Source organism: Chiroxiphia lanceolata, chromosome 3, assembly GCF_009829145.1.
Source record: "Chiroxiphia lanceolata isolate bChiLan1 chromosome 3, bChiLan1.pri, whole genome shotgun sequence".
In the NCBI taxonomy this organism is placed as follows: domain Eukaryota; kingdom Metazoa; phylum Chordata; class Aves; order Passeriformes; family Pipridae; genus Chiroxiphia; species Chiroxiphia lanceolata.
In genome coordinates this window covers 49,813,541-49,836,647 of record NC_045639.1, presented here as the reverse complement: position 1 = coordinate 49,836,647, position 23,107 = coordinate 49,813,541, and the positions used below count along the sequence as shown (strand labels likewise).

General features: G+C 40.5%; 1 protein-coding gene across 7 annotated transcripts in view; it reads right to left on the bottom strand.

The window, feature by feature from the left end:
• SASH1 (SAM and SH3 domain containing 1) overlaps positions 1 to 12,253 on the bottom strand; it is a 537,788-nt gene extending 525,535 nt beyond the window's left edge. For all 7 annotated transcript variants that reach the window (XM_032683069.1, XM_032683074.1, XM_032683076.1 and 4 more), the window contains exon 1: positions 11,398 to 12,253. In XM_032683069.1, coding sequence (XP_032538960.1) covers positions 11,398 to 11,862 — 465 coding nt within the window. In that variant the 5' untranslated portion in view covers positions 11,863 to 12,253. The remainder of the gene's footprint in view (positions 1 to 11,397) is intronic.
• Positions 12,254 to 23,107: the final 10,854 nt, after the last annotated feature.

Sequence of the window (23,107 nt, the reverse complement as noted above, 5' to 3'; positions counted from 1 at the left end):
AAACTGCAGAACTTTCATCTTCTATCAACCAACATACAATTACATATTGTGTATGTCTCATTTTCCAGTGGCTAGTAAGCAGACTACCGGAAAGTGCACAAAACCAAAAATTCAGTTCTGCAGTCTGTTTAGGGTTTAGTTTTAAGGATTTTTGTAATGCTTTTCAATATTCATACATGCCCCTAAACCATGTAATATTAAAACCATAAATATTTCTCTTCTAGCAAATTCTTTGTCCATGAGATATACATAATCACTAATAGTTACCTGAACAGTTATTATGTTTTTTTTGGTTTTTTTGGTTAACGGAACACTTTGAAAGACAAACACACACTAAAATAGAGAACTGGTCAAAAGCAATGCCATTTAAAATGGAATTTTTAATCTTTTGTCAGCAGGAGCCAGAGAAGTAAAACATGTATCAGCAAATAATGAGGAGAAGGAGGAAGAAGAAAAAAAAAAGGGCATCAAGGAAAAAAAATTACCAAAGAGCAGAGATAAGTTCTGGGAGCGGCTGTCTAAAGCAGCAAGGTGTTAGTGAAAACAGCTGAGTCATTCTGAAAGTCATTTTTAAGACACCAGCTCTAAAAGTTCAGAAGAGAATTTAAATGCCATGATTGATTTGAAGGAAAAACAATGCTACTACTTCAGTTAAAAATAACACATCTTGAAAACTCAAAATTACACACTTATGAATTGAAAACTATCAAGTACATGGAGCATATATTCATACTGCAGAAACTATTGGGGAAACAACAAAAAAAGAAGACTGCAAAGTTAGAATATGCTAAATAAAAAGATCAAATTGTTTTTGTCTAATTGTATGGCATATTCAAATTAGAGAAAGATATTTTTCCACAGTAAATATGAAAAGAGAGGTAAGGAGAAGAAAAATAAGCTCTTGCAATTCCTTCAATATCTTCACCTTGAGTATAATTCATATTCATTGTAAGTACAAAGCTGCTACTTCTTACTAAGAAGATGATGCTCATTTCCTCATCCTTGTAGGAAGAAGTGTCTTAGGCACAGAGGAATTTCTGCTTTATTTTCAAAAATGAGATCTATAATATTAACTATTACCTCAATTTCATCCACTGAAAGGTTTATAAAACAAGTTCTCTGAAAACAATTAGTTCTCCTAGACAAACCCCTGCTCCTTCCAAACCCATCTCATCATACTCACAGAGAAAGGAGGTACTCTTAGACACCATAGGAACTGACTTAACTAATCCAGTGGCTGTATAACCAGTTCTTTTTAATATACACAAGTTTAGAATATAAATTCTCTTTTAAGTATGTTTCCAGCTCTATGATGAAACAATTCCTTAGAGAAATACCTCAATCCTTTACAACTTCTTACAGAGGTGAATTAATACCCGCTACTGAAGGCTCATAGGAAACCCACCCAATTTCATAAATGATATTTTATAAAAAGCACAGCACCCAAACTAGCACATACTTGCTACAGCATTAGTATAAGCCAACTTCCAAGATTCAGACTACCTCTTATTATGATAATCTCTGCTTTCATTGATATGCATAAAACTTACTTATGATAAGGATCATTGCAGACAAAACGCCCTTGGAAAAATATCCCAAAATGGTTCAATCCTCTGCAGTGCTATTCATATTTATAGAAATAAATGAGCACTGAGGCCACCAGCCTAGGAGCACCAGCCAGAAGCAAAACCAGCTGAGCTGGTTTCCATTGCTGCCTGATAGCAATTAACTTAGTTCCTTTCACTTGGTGGCACATACACACCTTTCTATCAACGAGAATAAAATTATTTTCCTGGGGAATTACTGCATCAATACTAAAGTACTACTGAAAGGAGAATTTTTCAATGTTGCTTCAAACACTTGACTTTTTAGACCACAAGCCTGAGAAACAAAGTTAACCTTTTTGAAGAATTCTGCCTTAACCTTTGCTAGGGATACTAATGTTACTTCTTACAGAGACATAAAATGAGTTACTGGGGGTTTTGTTTTGTTTGGTTTTGACATTACTGGCAATGACACACACAGATTTTATTACTCCTAGTCATTGGCTACATGAAGTATGTCCCTACTGTATGTAATTTTTAGAGCTGGACAGAAACCAGCTAGTGGTATTCTTGTCAAGATTCCTCTTGCTCCATCCTGCTTCACAAACTACACAGCATTACTTTTAACACTGTAAATACCAAGTGTATGTGAAAATCCTCTCTCTGAAATAGCCTCTTGGCAAAACCTTATTTACAAGTTATCATAGGAAAGTTCAGGAAGTTTTCTTCACATGAAAACATCAGGTGACATCTAAATGATTCTTTTTCCAGATGTTTTGGTACAGTTTGTCACCTTTCCTTATTTTCTGTTTACTCCCCTTTTAAATTTTAACAACTTAAAATGAACAAATCTTCTTTGTTAGTAATTTCTACAGTTAATTAACTTCCATTCTCAGTTGGTTCAGGTTATTGTTTTAAAATGAGAACCCCTTTCGATGCGTGGTTTCATATAAGAGAGAATGCAGACTCGGAGGCTGAAATAGTCATTTGTTTTCATCTTGAGGTTGAAATTTTTATCTTAGGAACTAGCACATGAAGATCTATGATAGACTTTCTCAATTTGATTTCTTGATGATTCTTTATTCTGGCACTTTTCATTCCCTAACTGTGGAAAATCCTCTGCTAAACTAGCAGCTGGATATTTAGGGGGGAACCTCAACTACAAGGTAAACAAAAAGTCAGAGAAACATTTGTATAAAAGCTCTCAATGCACAAGTAGTTATTACTAGAACAGGTCTAAATAAAAGTTGAAGAAAAACATTTTGGGGAACAATAAACAACTGAACAAGAATTCAGAGATGCTACAATTACAAGCAATTATCATGAAAACATGATTAGCACTAAAAAAAAAATGCAAAAATGAAGCCTTTCAAAATTTCTGCATTTAACACGTTTTGCACTGAGGTTACAACTTAACTTTCTAACAATACATTGAGTTTTGCTTCAAAAAGACCAAGTCAGTTCCGTACATATGTTCAAAAGCTATTATGCATCCTCCTCTTCCTAGATTGATGCTTTCTTTCTGCCATAGAACTGGGGCTGGAGTGACTCTGGATAACTCCTGCTTGTGGTAGTTTCAACATTGAAATTTTTAAGATCAAAGGTTAGAGCTTTAGTTTTATGAGAACAATCTGGGCTCAGCCATCTGTGTTGGTCAGTGGGAAGGTAACTGGGGACAGGGAGCACAAAGGGGAGAGAAGGGATTGCCCCGCTCTCCTGAGTGGAAGAGAAAGTTTCTCTTCTCATCAGAACACGGGGGAGGAGAGAGAAGGATCCAAATAGCAGCCTGAGACATTGAGGCAGCAAGAGAGAGAGACGGAATGAAACTCACACAGAATGTAGATGGGGGAAAAAAAAGGTTAGGGAGACCAAGGGCAAAATAGGTGTATTCTTGGGTGGGAAAGAGATTGTTCTTAGGGAAGAAGGTAGTTTGTCTTGAGGTAGACTTAGGGGAAACGATTTAGGAGAAGTCAGGGACTAGGTAGCTTAGCTTGAGGGCTCTGGGACAGCAGCTCTGGGAGATGTGGAGCCCAAGGGACAGGAGCTTGCTAGCGCAGAGAGTCACTTCCAGCAAACTCCTCTCCACAAACCAAGGGCACTGATGCAAAAATGGCACATGCTCCTAGTTTTGTTTGGAAGTTGTTTGGGTTTTTTCCCTCTATGGAATATTAACTTATTTAGGTTTTGGTTTACACTGGCTTTTGGCCTTCTTCACAGCATGAATAGCCTAGCTCCAGCTCTCAGTCACTGAAGTTCTCAATGCCTTTTTCTGTTAATCAAAATATTTCCTTCCATGCATGTGAAAGCATGGCCAAGTGGACACTTAACTAACTCTGGGAAAAAAAAAACAGTACAAGCTTTCCTTAGTGCCTGATTAAAAGGCAAGGGTTTTTCCCTAGCTTTTTAACTCTTTTCTTAACCACACAAAATTTACTGTGTGGTTTTTGAGGCACAGACAACAGAACCAGACTTAATTTCTCCAGAACTTTCAATTGACATCATATGCAATAATAACACCACATTTCTGCTTCAGGATGTGTTTCCTCAAAACCAATACAATTCTTCTGCGGAAAAAAACAAACCTTTGAAAGACATATATTTGTATCTGGTTGTAAGCTTTGTTTGCTATATATTATTGCCATTTCTCCCTGATTTTAAGTTAGTGAGATGACAGCTGTTAACAACTATGTGTACTTAATGCCAGGCAATATACATTAGTGGAGATTTCAGAGAATATGTAGAAAACATTTATTCTAGCACAGACCTGTAAGATCTATGTTCAGAAGTCTGCCTCACTGCTGTTCAAGCTGTTAATGGTGACATTTAAAGCTCTGAAAAGTTCTGATTTTTATTTCATGCTACTGCTGTACTTACTATTCTCATCTCATGTAATCCTGTTCTCACCCACCACAACAGTTACAGTCAGTAAGGGTATGCTTGTTAGTTGAATTAAATTTGAACACTTCATGCCAAACCCAGCATCAAATGAAATCACTGGCAAAACCCCCACTGACTTCACTGGGAATGAGACCAACTGGAAGAGCAAGGCTCCTGTGAGAGGCATGAATCACTGTCATTCCCATCCTGCTGAGTTTGAGAGAATGAGGATGAGATACTATTTGAAGGTCCTTCTACTTGTGTTTCATGTGACTCGCCACTTCTCTTTTGTTTTGCAAAATCATAAGAAAAGTTCTTTTACTGTCTGCAAGTAGCAAACTGAAGAGGCTGTATGAGTCACTGGAGACAGTTTTGGGCCAGCTTGGCTCGCAGACTGCCAGTGTCAGGGAAGGTTCACTGATTCTCCCCTTTCCGCTGCATAGCCATTCCCAAAATAACGTGGCAGTGCTAAACATAGTGATGCTGTGCTCTTTTAATAAAAGACAATTCCTGCAGGGTGTACAAGCCACCACATTTGTCAAGATAAGCACATCAATATGAGATGTCATATTAGCCTAGACAAAGAGATTGAACAGATAGCTTTGTCAAACACCAAGCAGAGGGGTTCATTCAAACTGACACAGCAAGGAATTTAAAAGTTGAACATACAATCTAGCTTTAACACATTCCATCCTCTTCTGTTTTCAAAGAGTCTCAAACCAGTAAGTGAGCTCCTGTGATATAATAAATTTATTCCTAATCTACAATAACAATATTTCTGTCAATTCAAACCCCTCTGCTGCACTTTTCAAAAATTCTGTAATGACTGTTTCAAATTATACATATGGATCTATATACCTTGGTGGATAGGGACCCTTCATAATGACATATGTACACAGGGTACAACTAACACACAGGCATAACTAATTGTCATATAGCTAAATTGATCACTTTTCTATTACTTACACGTAAGGAAGTTTATTCTTAATCCCAAGGGAAAGGACAAGGACACTGCCCTAGTGCTTTATCTGTCTAAAATTTTTAATGACTTTAGACAAATCCTTCAATTCCACATTTTAAATCAGGGACACGGAAGCCCTATATATCATAGAATATGCGAGATAGGGGTATTTGTCATAAGCAAAACTAGAAACAATGTTCATATGGTTCCTTCTTTGGTGAAAAATTATCTTGGTTTCTTTGGTATTCCTTACACACAGTTCTATGTACGGGCTTCATCATCCTACATATGGCAGAGACAGAAGCTCTGGGGGTGGGGAGAAGTATTTTCCTTAAAATGTGTCTTCTTTTCAGAAAGGCTTATGATCACCAAACTTTTTTAAAACAAGACAGGTTACCCGTGTGTGCAAGTGAAACTGGTAGTTAGACTTTCGTCACATCGCTGGTGGTGTCCCTGTTGAGGTGCTGTATTCACACAAAACCCCACACTGTGTGGGAATTTTCCCACTGCTAGGTGGGAAAATTCAGTTCAGTTTTGCACCACAGAGCTCTGACTGAACTATGTCCTTTGGGGAAAGAAAAAAGCTTTCAAGGAACTACCAGAGGCCAGGCATTCCTCTTTTGCCAGGAACCTCTAAGTTTAGCTTTTCCTTCAAACTTAAAGTCTTGTGGAGGATGCAGGAAGGATTACCCTCGCAAGGCTCAGTCCCGCACAGCTCCTTGGAACTGGAAACTACACATTCCCTCTCTCCTCTGCCAGCCACCACCATGACCAGAGCTCAGATCATAGAAAGGGGGCAAGAAAGCTGTGGAGCTGATACTATCCTCTCTCAAAACTCCATATATAATATACCTTAATATACCTCCCCTCAAAACTGAGAGATAATGAAACCTGTGAAGATTTGCATTCAACATTTCCAGAGGAGACTGAATACACTTTAAAATATTCAGGAACAATTCAAATGCAAATATAACACAGTACTGTGTTATTCATATTCTGCAACATTTTGCCTTAATGGTCTGACGGGAAGAAGATCTTTTCCAGTTTGTTTTCTGTGAGTTCAATAAACCAGGACTTCAAAACAGCTGCCTGTGAGGTGCTACGTTTTCTTTAAAAGAAAACAGAGTTATGAAGTCAAACGCAAATTCAGTGGTATCTTATATAAAATACCTTTTCACATCCTGAACATTGCCTGTAGCTTTGCTAATTTATTGCCATGAAAATATTGTTACTACTTAATGCACTAGTACTTCTGTCAATAGGCAGCTTTCCCCAAGGCATATTTGAGAACGCTCTGCTAATCAGAGTTGATGCAGTTATTCTAAAGCAGCTAGGTCTTTAGAAAAAGGTTCATGTTTAATTCTAGTATAGGTGAGTGTTGCCATTTCTTCAAAGCACAATATTTTTAATTCACTGAATTCATTTCTGTAGATAAAGTGCTGATTACATTATCCAGCCTCAGCTTGAACCAGTGTATTTCAAAGCAGCGTTTCTGGCATATTTACCTCTTAACACTTAACTTATGTGAAATATTCCTCATTTTGTAGTGGCAAGGATTAAACAAAGACTTAATCAGAACCACAAATCTGTGCTATATCATCACCACATAACTTAAAAAAAATGTGTTTGGGTCTTTAAGCAGATACTCACTTGGATCTGACTTTTTAGTCTTCTGCATCTGCTTGAACTCTTGAGATTATGATCTCAAATGCAGCTGAATTTTTAGTGTTTGTTTTCCAAGCATGCTGATAATCATGAACAACATAGTGAGTGACAATGAGGTCATGTACATATGTCACACTACGGTTTTATTCTCCCTTATAAATAATGAAATCTACATGAGAATATCTTTACTGAGGCTAAGCAAATCATCTTAATTGGTGTGGGAGATTTAATGCATGTATGTTTTTAATGTACTTGCAATTCTCCGCAGAAGAAAAATTGAATAAAGTTCCTCAAGAAAGAGGTCAGGCCATTTATTTCAATTAGAAATAGTAATGAAATTCCAGTAAACTATTAAATGTCACTTAATCTATATTCAAGATAAATAGAGTACTAAATTTCTCTTGGCATGTTCCACAACAAGGTACCCTACTTCTCTTTATATTGACAAAGTTGGTGCTCCACAGCAACATTTAGTGACTTTACTCCCGGTCAAACACCGCATGGACATAATTCGTTTTGGAATATGCCCACCAAAGCAAGAAATATTGCCATATGGAGTTTAAGGCTATACTTCTCTGATCTGGCTGGTTCAGGTCAGTGCTGCATTTTTCTTCATTCATCTCTACTGAAACGCAGTGGGGCTGCTCATTTTGGTTTCCTTCTGCCATCAATTCATCCCCCAAAACTTCTATGTGGCAAAAGACCATTAGTAGTGTTTCTACATTGGGCATAATTAACTTCCTAATTAAGGACAGAATTACAACCACCAATGACAATTTTTCTAAGCAGCTAGATGTTTTGACATGACAAGATGTTTCACTTGACCGTAGGTTCTTGTTTGCAGGGCATTCAATCCCATCATCTCCACAAGAAGTTTCTTCTAAGGCTACCAGCCAGCAACAGTAAACCTGGTAGACAAACTAAAACAGAAGGCTTTGAGTATTAAAGAGCATTACCAATATGGAACAAAATCTGACTTCTGTAGAGTTCTCCTCAGTTACAGTTATGTTCCTTGGTTTATACCTGAAAAACATATAAGATGCAATACGAGAAGGTGAGGCCTCATTCTAATTTTCCATGGAAACAATCAAGATGGCTTATGATAATTCTCTATGTCTGAAGTCACCCACACATATGGTTTCAATTCCAAGTTTGCACGTCTTTAAGGGATTTATATTAAGCTCTGCTAAGTAATTGTAAGCCATTTCTGCCTGACTGTAATCAAACTAAATTAAACTAAAATTTACTCTGCCAATACTTTTCTACTCTGCCCACTCTGTTGTTTCATCCTTCATCTGAAACTACAGCAAAAACAAAGGACAGCAAATGGATGCTTTTAACATCTCCACAGCCACATCCAAAATTAATTTTTGATCTTTTGACACGTCTACAGCTCAGGCAGCTAGCAAAAGCTAGCTCTACAGCTAGCAAAAGGCTCCAAACAAGCCAGAGGAGCAGCACTTGCAGTTCTCAGGGATGTTTTAAAATAAAACACCAAAATTCCCTGAGAACTACTGAGCACAAGAAGTATTCTTCAGGAAACAAGGGAAATGCATATACATATGTATACATACATACATATACACACCAGCATGCTCCTCCTTTTATGGATACTAATTTCCATTCACAGATATTAAGAGGAACAGAAGATGGCATTCTCCATGTAAGTCATGGAGGAAAGTAGAAGGCTAGACTGCAGCTCAGCAGAACAAGAAATGCAAATAAATGTCAAACAGGTCAGTGGTCTAGCGCCCCACTTCAGAATACCCACATGACAAGGATGTGCGACAAACGTATGCTAAAAAACTTGACACAAATTTCAAGCTGATTCTTTAATTCTGTGCATTGCAGAGAATACATCCAGTTTCTTTTGACATGCAGAAGCCTGTACACCGCATATTCTATATTAAAAATATAATGCTTAAATTATAGCCACTGTTTTCTATAGTTTGGCTTTGTTGTTTTTTAGGCTTGTTTTTGGGTTATAATATGTTATAATATGGCTCTTTCCCAATTTAAAGAATACAGTATTTCATCTTTCTTGATCTAAAAGACATCCAATAAATAATGTACAGTGACGTGATCTTTTGCTATTCACTTTAAGCCGTTTTGGAGATGGACTGCTGCAGTATAGGGTGGCATTCAGAATAACCTATGTTGAGCAACACACACTCAAATCTTGCCAGTTTTATGGTTTCTTATAACATGATACACTGTGAAGTGATTCACACTGAGGAGATGGAGAAAATTTTTTCTGTTGTTGTAAAAAAATGATGTTATATGCATTTACTAACCAAAATAAATACACTGACACCACAACCTGAATTAAAACTAGGAAAGTAAAGTTTGCTCCTCTTTCTATTTCAAAATATTGCATTTAAATTTAAACTAATTAAAGCTGAGTGATGCTTTCTGTGTAACATGAGCTTGCCCTGACAGTTAATCTACACTATCATCAGACTCATCAAATTAAAATAAGGTGAGCTAAAGAAGAAATCAATGCCAAAGATTTGAATTGCCTTGATGTCATATGCTAGCATCTTACAAATCTTACAATTCCTGTAGAAGAGTATCATAGAATCATTTAAGTTGGAAAAAACTTTTAAGAGTCCAACTATTACTCAGCACTTCCAAGTCCACCAGTAAACCATATCCCAAAGTGCCACTTCTACACATCTTTAAAATACCTCAGAGAGAAGGTAAAGGATCCACTTGGTAGGATGGAATTGGTAACTAAGAACATCCACAAAGTCAAAAGGAAGGAGTGAAATGCAGCTGTGGAGGTGGGTAATGTGGTGCAGCTCCACCGATAAGCCAGAACTTCCATAGAATTTCTTCTATATCAGACATGTAATGGTAATTTCAGTCTCATGATGTACCACTTCAAAGGAGGGGGGAGGGAAAACCTCTCAAAAATGATACAGTAACTTTTGGAAGATGCTGTACCTAGACTAGATGTTCATGAATGTTAAATTTTGCGCAATGTCTCTGATGTCATTAAACAGAAGTTTCAGGAAAAGGGAACAAATAAATATCTCAAACCAAACAACTGTACTGTACTTGAGAAGTGATTAATGGGCCTCTATCACCAAGATGTTAAAAACTTGGAATCCTGAAATTTATGGTCTTATTATCTGCACCTCCACAATGTTATCCACACACACAGGTCCCCTACGACAGATTACTTATTCTCTATTTTAATTCCTCACATTTCTGTAAACCCAGACCTGCAGCCTTCCCCAATAGCTTACATACATAATAGTTTATATACATAAACTTTCTAGAGGTAAAAAGTATCCACAAGTTGAAAGTCAACTGCAACTGCTCGGTCTTTCTGAAAAATGAGACTTCATTAAAGAAAATAAAGGTGAACTTGAGTCATCAAACTACTCTGAAGCACTTCATTGTGAACTGTGAAGCCACCATGCATTATAATATCTTAGTTTGTTTCAAAAATTATATTCTTCTTCGTGGTGTTGTTAATTTAATACTATTAATCCATTTATTCTCCATATTCTGTTTTCAGCAGGAAACCTACCAAAAATTTCCAACAAAACGATTTCTAACTTCCAGACCACATGAATCTTACATTTTAACCTTTTCAAAAAATAAGAATTAGGTAAACATTGACGCCTCATCAAACAGAATGTACCCTTCTGAGATGTGCCCTTTTCCGGACTTTCAGCAGACTGTGCTGACACAACCAGAGATTGACTGACCTGTGCTGGAGCAGCTGATGAATAGTTTTGACATTCACCAGTCACTACCATCTTCCAGTAAATAAATCCAGGCAACAGAAGGAGTTGTTTCTCCAGCCAGATTACCACTTGCTACGGGAGCCACTTCACCAACAGAAACTGACACTAAAATATGACCGCTACCAAAAGATGAGAGAAGCCATCCCTCTTAAACACAGTAGTAAAGTTTCACAGCAGAGAAAAAATAATCAAACAACCCCCCAAACCATTAAGACCACTCCGTTAATTTCTGTTTTCCCACCTCAAGCTAAACTAAAAGAACTGCTCAATGAAAAAAAAGAGAGGCGAAACCAAAACACAGCGCCATGCCATACCACCAAGGCCAAGAAGTGTTAGTGGATCCAGCCTTTGTTGGCCCCATTCCTCTTCAGACCTTGCTGGTGCTCAAGCCTTACCAGGTTTCCCTCCGAAAATGCCACTGAGCAACTGGAGGCATTCAGCACCAGCGCACGGCAGAGGCGGGACCAGGCCCTGCCAGACCCCGCATCTCCAGCCGCTGCCAGTGGCAGGATTCGTCCAGCGGCTCCGCTGCCCCACCGCACCTGGCAGCCACGGCTCCTCCCGGGGTGGCGGCCGGCGGGGACCCTCTTACCTTGTTGGAGTAGGGGGGTTTACTCAGGTTGATGCCGTCGCGGATGAGCTTGTCCCGTATCATGATCTTCAGCTTCAGCCTGGGGTAGGCGGCCAGCCCCTCGCCGCAGGCCGCCCCCCGCCGTCCGCCGGGCCGGGACCTGGGGACCGCCCCCCGCCGGGGCTCCTCCGGGCCCCCCGCCCGGCGAGGGCAGCGCCCGGCCGCCGGGGGCGCCGGCCGCGGCGGCGGCTGCGGCTCCAGCGTGAAGTACAGCCCCGCCGCCGTCTCGTCCGCCTCCTTCAGCCGCCGCACGGCTTCGTGGATTCGGCGCCTGTGGTGGGGCACGGCCACGCCGATGGCATCCAGGTCCGGGTCGCCGATCTGCTTGCAGACCTCCAGGTCGTCGTAGCCATTATCGACGAAGGACTCCGCGTACTGAGGGAGCTGTAGGGTCTTCAGCCACTCGTAGACTATGTTGGTGCACATGCTGGCTCCAAAATAATGACTGCAACTTTGAGCACCGAAGCCAGCCTCCCCCTTTCCACTTTTCGCCAAAGGAAATAAAACCACAAAAACTGCGATGCAACTAAGACGTCTCAAAATCAAGGTCAAGAAAACAACATCCACCAGGAAAAGAAAAAAAAAATCCCTGAAGCAGATCAGCAGGGCACCGCGAGCACTGCTGAGCGAAATCCCCCTGCTTATTCCTCCTCCTGTTTTGTTACAACCAAGTACAGCCGCTTTCTGCCACCGGAGAAGGGAGGCTCGGACTAGAGAGCAGCAAAATGTAAGGGTGCATCCCCTAAAATCCCAGGTCGCTGCTGCACAACATCCACCCACTTTCTCTGGAAGTAATTCGCAGTCGCTGTCTTTTTTTTCCCCCTTTCTTCCTTTCAGTGTTAGTTTGTGTTTCTGCTTCTGTCTCACCTTCCTGAGGTCTGTCGCACGATGAATCTGTTTACTATGAGTAGCTGCTTTGGTACACGATCGTGCTGGGGGAGAGCCGAGCGTAGGATCCCGCACCCTCTCCCAGCACGGGCAAGGGTGCCGGTGTGCAGTGCCCTCCTCTCCCGTGCCTCTCCCAGCAGCGGGCGCACGGAGGCTTTTGCTTTCCCTTTAAACGGGTCTTTTCGGATTAGGAAGAAAAAAGAAGGAATAAAAAAAAATTAATCCCAGTCACTTTTCCGAGTTACTTTCCCAGTTCCCCTTCATTCCCGGAATGATGGTTAAATGCGCTTCGCCGGCAGCGAGACCAGAAACTGCTTTTCAATCCCACTTTCTCCGCGCTGATGCCGGCGCTGCCCTCCTGCCCCGGCGGGGCACGCAGCCCTATGCCCAGCCCGCACAACTTTCCCTGCGCTCCCCTATCCCCGCTGGCGCTCCCAGCGCTGTCCGCAGCCGCCCTGGGGAGGCGGAGGCGGCGGAGGCGGCGGCGGGTCCGTGCGGGCGCCCGGCGCTCCGTGCATCCTCCGGCGGCGGATGAGCCGATCTGCGGCAGGTCACCGGCGCTGCCCCCGCCTTCCCCGGATGCCGGCGGAGCTCTCCCCTCCCTACCACCGGTACCCGGAGCGCTGCTCCACACCCGGGTCCTTCTTCCCCTCTACCCCGGAGGCGCCTGACGCACCGCCCGCAGATCTCCTCCGGCTCCTCCCGGTGCGGCTTCTCCCCGCTCCTCCTCCGCGCCCGCCGCCCCGCTTCTAGCCCCCTGCCCCGACTCTCCCCGAGGTCTTTCCAACTTTCCCCGCCGGCAGCCCGCGGTCCCTGCCGCCGGCGCTCGCCCGCCCTCCCCGATCCGGGAGCGCGGGGAGGCGGCGTGGGGCCGGCCGGGGGCACGGCAGCCTGGCCGGGCAGCGCCTCGGGGCCACCACCGCTACGCAGGCTCTCCTGCGGGCTTGCCTGTCCCCGTTGCCCCCGGCGAGGGAGAGGCAGAGCGCCCAGGGGGCACGGCCCGGGAGCTGCCCCCCAGCGCCCTTAGGACGGCCGGGCCGACGGCGGCGCCGGCTCCTCCGCGGGGGCACAGAGCCTTTCGCAGTCGAAGGGCGACTCTTCGCGGGGCGGGGGGCGCAGAGCGGTACTGCCGGCGGGGGCGAGCCCCCGGGAAGCGCTGGCCCCGCTCTCCCCCCGCCGCCGGGGCTGCCCGGGCCGGCGGAGGCGCCGTGCTCTGCCCGCCGCGCTCTCCCCATGAACGCCGGGCTCGCAGCGCCCCCGCCGGGCCGGCCCGGGAAGCGCCGCCGGGCCCTGCCTGGCGCCGCCGCCACACCCTCCCTTCTCCGAATCCCAGCGGGGTGAGGCGCGGACACCCCTTCATTTTAATTTAAAACTGGTTGAAACTTATTTTCTTGCCAAGATCCCTCCCTATCTGGGTTGGGGGAAACTGGGGACCGGCAGTGGGCCACCCACCTGCCTTCCCGCAGCACAGGAGTACCGGAGGAGTGACGTGCTCCCTTTTGCAATTTGGAGGGGTTTATTCGTGACAGGGCCGTTTTTGAACAGAAGTAGGCACACATTTGTCCTCAGGCTTCATGTAGTTCGCCACAGGATTGCGCAGCACAGCAGCATTCTCACAGAAACTTGCACTGCAAGGTGTTTGGGAAAGGTTAGCTACTTACCAGGGGTTAAAATACAGCCTCTGGGTATAAAGCTTAGACTTCACAGGTTCGTCTGCCAAAAGAGGAGCAAGGGAGGAAAGACATTTTACTCTCTTTAAAATCTTCTATCCCTCTTTTTTTTTTTCCTGTATCTTATTTTCCTTCCAGACCACATAATATGTCAAATCCTCTTCTCAGCCCAGAGACAGAGTGAAGCAGTAATTATCTTCTTTTCATAGACCTGGTGAAAGACTGACAGCACCAGCAAAATCAGCAGGGAGGTTCTGTGATCTGGAGCTGGAACTGATGGCATGAGAAGCAGAAAAAATTGACTGTTGCAGCCCATGTTTATCAGTCTTACTGACAATACATACAGAATTATATAATTTTTATGTGTGCATTTTGGAAGGGTCTTGAAAGGCTTCTAAAATATTGCAAATGTTATAATTCAGATATGCTGGGTAAAAGGGTAGGATCCTTAGCTTCTGATGGGAGAAGCAGGAGAAGCGGTGCACCCCAGTGGGACTGTGGATTCTGGCAGTTTACAAACATTGTGAAACTCTCTGGTTGTGTTTGGCACTGATTTTGGTTTCACAAAATGAGTTCACCTGGTAGCGAATACAATAAAGTTTTATGTGACTTTGAAATACAAAAGTAAACAGCAATAAAAAGAAAATGTTATGTCCGCTTTTAAAAAGACAGAAGTCCAGGAAACAAAAGACCAGTCCACCTCACCTCAGTCCCTGGGAAAACTTTGGGACAAGTCTTTGGGGTAGTCAGTATCACGGAATCAGAGAATATGCTGAGTTGGAAGGCACCCACTTAGATCATTAAGTCCAGCCCTTAGCCCTTCACAGGACCATCCCCAAGAGTCACACCATGTGCCTGAGAGTATTGTGCAAACACTTCTTGAACTCTGTCAAAATATGTTGGGAGGCTAATTCAAGAGTAAAAAAGGAAGAAGAGCACAGAGTGGCAGAGCAGGAAATGAAGGCATCTTTTGAGTGGTAACAGCAAACTCAGTTTGAAAACCTCCTTTATGTGCTTTTTTATTAAGTGCAATGTTATTATTAAAAATGAAAAAAAAACTTATCTTGTATTCAGAAGAACCAAGTCCAGGTGAGATGCATGGCAGAAAAAATATCATTTTTCAAGAGGATTTGTTTTCTCCCCTGTAAGCTTTGCAGGCTCACTATGAAGAAAAACTGAGATTCCTGGCAGATTTCATCTTGTTCAACTACATCGTTCATGTAATACAATACAAATGTGATTCATATTGCTAAAAAATAGATACAGCATAACAACAACATATTTGCTCAGGAAATGTAAATGATATTTTAACTGAATCATTGGTTTAGGTATCCTTTAAACAGAGGGCACTATGCATATATGCAGTGTACTAAGGAATGAAATAGTTTCATCATTAAACTTCTGTTCTGAATGGTATTCTATGAAATCTATGATTATATATCAGATAACATTATCTTACAATAATATATGGTCACTCATTTCCTATACCGTGGGGTGTTGTATGTAGTCATTTTGCTTGGGATAAGATAAATAACAATGTAGCTTAATGCTAACTTACATCCAATAAATACAAAAATATATCCAGGAATCCTTAGAGTTGTTTATATTTTCTACCTTTATTAAGACTTACTTGATGTATGACATGTTAAGGAAGCAGCATGGGCCTTTGCTCTGGATACCTGAATACTGTTTAGTGTTTTGAATCAAATGGTGATATATTTGATGGTTGAAAGAAAACTAGACGAGAACACAAATACTTAGAAAAGTACTCACATAGTAGATGAATGTGAGGAAGACTCTAAAATGAATATAATTCCATTAAGATATTCATGAAAGTGTTCAGCTAGGAAAGGAAACTCAGATTCACACACAGAGTGAGGTAGTACTCCATGATTTTGTTGCAAAGAATAACGTATAATGAATGAGTGCAAGCTAATACTTCTGTGCTTTTTTAAAACAACAGAAGCAGATTCTCAAATACTTTTCTAGGGTTTCCACTAGGGCACAAGGTGAATAATTCACTAGAATGAATGGAACTGCTCATGCACAATGACAAATGTTTGCAGAACCAGGCTATTAGTTTAGGTAAGTAGAGCTTGTGTGTAAAATGTTGTGGTTATGTTTGACAGTACCTGGTATACACTGGAAAAGTGTCCAGAAGGAAATAACAATGATGGTGAGAGAAGGTTTGAATATATCCGATGTCTCATCTAAAGCGTTAATCCTAAAATATATGGCAACCTAACTCAGCATCTAAAGGAAGATTTGCCCCTGTAAACACTGCAGAGAAATAAGCTTAGAACTTCAAAAACTGGTACACATCATGTCAATTCCTACAGCTATACTAACTCTAATGGAAAGTACTGGCTGTTGAGTGTTCTGAAGATTTTTTCCTCATTAAAAAATCAGATGACCATTATTTTAAGTACTCTTTCATAGACAACTAGGACATTTTAGATTGGAAAGGACCCCTGGGAGTCACCTGGTTCCATATCCCACTCAGAGCAGAGCTAATTGCGAACTCTGATCAGGTTGTAGACAGGTTTGCCCCATTTACTTCTGAAAATCCACGGGGATGGAGGTTCCTTAGTATCTCTGGGTGGCCTCTTCCAGCACTGACCCATTCTCATCATGAAGAATTTCTTCCTCTTGTCCAGTCAAAGCAATGGTGACCTTTGTCTTATGTTCTTTGCTGAGCACTTCTAGGAAGGGTTTGGCTCTGTCTTCTTTATAGCTTTCTCCATAGGTAATGAAAGACTGCAGTTTAGTTCCCTTTGCCTTTTCATTTTCAGGATAAAAAACGAAGTTCTCCTATTTTCATATTTTGTCAGCGGACAAAAATCTGAAAAGATGCTGTTTGTGAGGTATGTGAGTATAAGTTTTATCAGAGAAAAGAAAAAAAATCCCAAAACTCAAAGGGAGACTAACAAGAACATCACAATCAGGAATTTATATGGGATTTAAATATAAAAATAGAATTACATACAAAACAAAACTATCACTTAGATCTTTATATTAACAAGACAATGTTAATTGTAAAGCAAACTTAAAAATATACAAAAACATGACCCCCACTCTAAATTTACTCACTATGTTTTTAATAACTTAATGCTCACTGAAACTGTATAAGTGGGAATGTAAAAGGATCTAGCTCAAGAAACATCCATTTTTCTCTGTTGTGAATGTAAAATTATTTTGGATTTGAGAGTGCATTTAAAACAGAGCAGCTATTTTATTTGCTGTGATACTCCTTTACCATAAAAATTTACAGGTATTATTTCAGTTCACTTCCTGAATGCGATGGAGAAAGAAACTGACTAAAAATGGGAATAAATATCCAAATCATGGCTACCATTTTCCTCAGACCAAGTTCTGTAACAAGAATTCAATATAAAACTTTATCCTATTTTCCTCACTAACAAAAAGTGAAAGTATAAGAGCTAAAGTTCTTTCACAGGCCAGTGAATTCTCCATTAACCAGTCAACCTCTAACAATTATTTTTTTGTTATGTCACTGTCAATGAGAAGGTAAATGGGCTTCCTCAAATCCTACCCTTCTTGGCCTTTTGCAACAAAGACTCTACCATGAAAGAAAACAAAACTATCCTAAACCAAAACATAAATACACTTTTATCTTAAAAATATATTGTGACTGCTATATTACTAGCTGCTGATAGACACCTAATTTCATTTAAAAATGATTCCCTATAATAATTTAGAATGGGTTTGCCTTTATAAACAAACCACTGACCAATTCTCATTGCTACTAGCTTGGAGCTAGAAGGTAATGCTGGTATGGTGTGCACATGGTTGAATTTTACCCGTATTCGAAACATTTTGCTTCACACTGAATGCTGTTTCAATGAACTATTTAGTGTAGGTAAATAAAAGAAGAAATCCTAAATTATTACTTATAGTCACATTCTTACTACTACGTAAGTTGTGAAAGTCCCTAGAAGTACCAGCTGAATGTCAGTACAGTGGGTAGAAAACTAATATTTACATTCTCACAATTTACAATCTAGTGCTTCCATGTGATGCTGTCTTGAAATCGTAATGAATATAAAGCTTTGCTCTCTTGGTCATTTACTTTGGTTTCCTTTCTTCTATGAAATTCCATTTACTCTTCTTCATCAAGAAGAGCTTCTTCATCAGACACATGCACAAATCATGAAACAACAGTCTTTATGTGGCTTTCAAGTTGGATTTTTTACCAGTAAGAAATTGAATTTAGAGCATACAGCTAATGCCTAATAAAATTGAACTCTCAGTCGGCATAGTAATATGCCTTAAACAAATATGCTGTGAAAATCCACAAACATCAGGCACCAGGTTTCCAGGACATCAAAGGATTTTGTTCAGGGGAAAAAAAGAAGTAAATATACATTAAAACTGTGTTCTTAAACTTCTTTCTATTATGGACATAGCTGATAGTAGGGACAGGCTCTTCCTATTACCTGTTGGCATGTGTTCCATTCCCTTATTATCTGGGATCTTTCTCTAATCATGCTATTCTTCCATCCTTCCTCAATGTCTATTATCTCGACCAGTTTCCTGCGGTTCTTTGTGCCTCATGAACTGTGTTATTTCTCCTATTTCCACAATTCCTACTCTTTTGCTTCACAGCATCTCTGCTGAGTGGCTTTTTTGATAACACTCCTCACTTTCAGTTATTTTTCTCCTTCTCTTCCTGTGTCCAGATCTGATTCTTTCCCCCTATAGCTCCAACAAAAATAGTCAAGCTGGAAAATTTCCTTTTAATGTTTGCCCCATTCATGTATTTATTTTTCACTTGGGCATCTGCTACCTAGACAGGATATTGAGCTAGAAGGACTTCTCATCTGTTTCAGTGTGGCCATTGCTAGGTATGGTTTTCATGAAGGGTGAAAGCACCATCCTAACTTTACCTTTCTCTCTTAAGCTCAGCTGCTGTAGATAGTATAAACACACAGAGCTTCCTGAATGGCACTTCAAACACAAGGCATGAAAGTGGGAGCTGTGTAAGGTAGAAATAAGCAAGAGCAAAGTTAATACTCATTCTGTTTCTTGAAGGTCATTGAACAGAAAGTTCTTCCTTGCAGGAAGAAGTCAAGATTATTATCCAGGTGAGTATCAGGTAAAAATTCCTGGAGTGAAGCAGCACTGCAGGTTAGTGCTTGTGATTTTTCCTCTTATGGACTTGAACCCATCACATCAGCAGGACCAATAGTCCTGGAGGAGGAGAAGGAATCAGCTGGCATGAAAGGGTACAGCACAGGCCAAGTATATTAGACCATATGAAGCAGCTAAGGATTTGTCTCCTGGATTTGAAATAAAGTGTCCTGATAGTGCTGAAATGCTGAAGAACTTCCACCAAGAAATTAGAAAGCTCCCACTATGCCATTTTAAAACAAAGACAGGATAAAGTGTTCGGATTTATGCAAAAGGTTTTCTCCAAGTAATCAATGTTTGAAAGAATCAAATATTTCCCTGAATTCCCCCTGGACAGTCCCATTCTGGATGAGTAATGAGAAATTAATCATCCTGTCAAAATAAATGCTGTGAGACCTTTTAGTCATGCTCGCCCCTCTCTCTGTAATAGATTTTTGTCAGTCATTCAACTAGGTCTCCCAAAAGACAGTGCTGCATCCCAGCTCCTGCCTTTTGTGTAGTCTTTATTTTTTTTTTCTGTCTGGGACTCATTCTGCTATTCCTTGGTATGTCAGGAGTCAATCACGCATCACAGGACCCCAACCCATCACACCCTCCTTGCCTCCACTGACTGCCACAGCACCAGGCAGCACCAGCTCTTCATTAAGTCAGTGTTGATTCCAGTCATCCTGCAGCTGATACCCAGTATCTTCCTGACACAAGCAGACACAGCTGGTGCATGCATGGGGTTTTAACTGTTTAGGTGAATAAATACAAGGCTAGCAGAATATAATAAGGTCAGGGAATTAAAAATTCTCACAATCGTATGAATTCATTTACACCACACATATTTCTGCTAAAGTTGATATAACAGTATAATTAGAAATGTGAGTAAGAAAAAGGAAGAAGTAACTAGTGTTTTCTGTCCTTCTGAGTCATGACAGCTAAAAGAACTTTGAGTTTTTCCACAGATACAGAATCAGGATGATGTTTTTTTTCTCTCCAGGGAACACATCCGTCTTTGTATTTTTGATGCTTTAGATTTTAATTTCTTTTTCAACAACCAATAGCTCAACAGAAGTTTTCTTATCTTTGTATTACTGGCTCTTCATTTCTCTATAGCAGCTTCCATTCATTTACAAACACTGCCATTAGAGTGAACCATCATCTATCTTTAATTATCAGTTTACATTTGAAGTGAATCTGGGAAGACTGTGGAGGGGTTCAGACCTTGGCTGCAGAAAGATAGACAGATCTGTGGATTAACCTCTGCACCTCTGGTGGGAGAAGACAGGAGAAAAATGAGTTATACAGCAAATAACTCTCAAATTTAAAAAAATACCATATGTGCAGAATCACTGATGCTTTTTAACCCTGGAAGTGTTGTTGGGGGAATGAAGAAATGGTTTCTTCCCTTCCAGGCTTCTGTAGACTTTTACATCTCACCCACTTTAGCTGAGTATGCATTGCAGGAAGCTGTGGAAGTGAAAAAGGGATGCACACGAGATGATCCAAGCTGTGACACCAGATATGTAAATGGTACATATCCATGTCTGATCTAGACACGGATCAAAACTTGTCCAGAAAAAGCCTCATTGACAACCTTGGCATTTATCAACATCCTGATTTCTCATGATTTCAGGTGGCCAAATTCAGAAAACACAGTTTTAAGTCTAAAGCGCTACGTTTTGAGCATCAGAGAAAGGCTCTATCTCAGCTTGATGGACTAAGGACATTTCTGAGCTCCCAGGATTTCAGGTGAATTCTCCAGCTGTGTTGCAACCTCTTACCAGAATAGAATTTGGGGTCCAGGTAGTTATCTTTGCATTAACTCATATGATAAGAACTGCAGTCAAACAGTCTGGAAGACAGCTATTGCTGATGTCAACCAAAACCTTGATTAAGATATTTGAGAGACCAGGAGTCCAAAGTATGCCATGAAGCACCTTTCCATCTAACAAGCCTCTGCAATTTCTGTAATGATTTGAGACAGGTCAAATCATCTCATAAAGTTCAAGACTCTGATTTGCAATTAAGAGTCAAGGTTTGATCTAAAGCTAACATAATGATGGATTATCTTAATTTGGATTAATCAAATAGGGCAATTAGAGCAATTCCTGTTTCATTCAAGCCCAATTGAAGTCCAGGTGGAAGATTAATGCATCTTTATCTCTGAGCAGTCTCAGCCTTAGGAAACTAGCATTGGTTCAGACTGGTCAGCTGAAGTGTCAGAATTATCCGGCAGAGATATGCTGTAATGAATAATTTTTCCTCTTTTCACTTAATGTAAAAAGCCAACTCTTTCTAGTGATGCTAGTCAATAAATTATGAGGTAATCTGTTGTTTACCTTTCCATTATCAGGCATATAAGATACTGTTGTGAACATCCCCTGTCTTTCTATAGTAAAAACTCACCTTTCTCATGGCAACAAAAATCAAACCAGAGAAAACTTCACCAGGTCCAGTCCAGGCAAAACATTCTAACTCCACTGTAGGGCTCATGGGTTTTGTGTTACAAGCTTTTAACAAAATCCCATCTCACATAAATGAGCTCTTTCAGAAAAAGATAGTCTTGTATGGATGCTTTCAGTCAGAGCTTTTAAATTCCTAAAGTCCGTATTTCATGAACATTTTCTCTCTTAGCCATTGCTATGCTGAGCTACCCACTGCACATCTACTGGAATTGCAGGAGGGATCATTGGAAGTGGCATATTGCTAAGTAAGAGCAAGAGAGATGCTAAAGATTTTTGTGAATTAGGTAAGGAATACAAAATGGAAGATCTTATTAATGAGATGAAAGAAAACTGTAGAAGTGAAACATATGTATCTCTGTGGTCTGCGTAGTAATTCAACCTTAACACATGAATGTACATTTTAATGAATAATTAATTTAATAAAAATTTTAAATGGAATTTTGAAGGCACTTTCTACAAAGCATGTAGATAAACCTTTGCTATGCTAGAAGACTTCACTAAGCTTCCAGAATAAACTAAATCTGAACATTTGTTTACTCCTAACTGTGGTGTATAGCAATGAACAGTGTTTCTAGATGCCAGACCAAGGAAGCTAGGGGGTTTCAGAGCTCTGAAAAATAAAGATGGAACACCATATTATATTAATTTTGCCTCTACGTGAAGTACAAATGGAAACTGTGTCTTTTTCCACTGCAAACTGAAAATATTTAGTGCTGCTCTTTTAATATTGTCTAATCTGGCTTTTGGTCCAACAGTCTCTGCGATTCCCCTGAAATGTAACATTGCAGCAGTTTTCAAATATGTGGCTTCTAATGCTAATTCTGATTGTTGTTTAAAGACATATTACTCCATTTACATATCACAACTGCTCATCAGACATGCTGTCTGATTTTATATGCTAAAATAAATATAAAGAAGGACATGTTGCTTTATTTACTTACCTTCCCCTCAAGGAGTGGCAGACACCTCAAACTTATGGAATTGCACATCCATTGGAAATATTCATGCAGAAACCCCAGCAGTATATGTGGTACCTGCCTATCTTCATTTAATGTAATTGTATTAAAAGGTTGCTGAAGTAAGATCTTATTATAGAACAACCACAAAAAGGAATAGATTGAACAGGAATATTTACTATTGTTTTGGCAGTGCATAGTTCAGCCTAATTTTTGGGGATTTTAATTTCATGGGGGAGAACGGAAAAGCTTCCTTATTTCCTAAGATTTTTATTCCTAGAATAAACAAGAAAAAGAGAGGACTTGCAGCAATCATTCTTGACAGTAGAGCACTGTAAAAATTGTAATAATGTTTAGAAACTGGTAATGGCAATATCATTTTTATGCTTTACAACAGGGACACCACAAATACATCTGTCTCTGTTAAAAGCAATACTACTGAACCAAAGCAAGTGACTGATGAAGCATTCTGAAGATCACTGAGGTGAGTTAAGCATTATAAATTCAATTTTGTTTTGCTTCAAATTATTTTATTTTCTTTATAAAAAATATT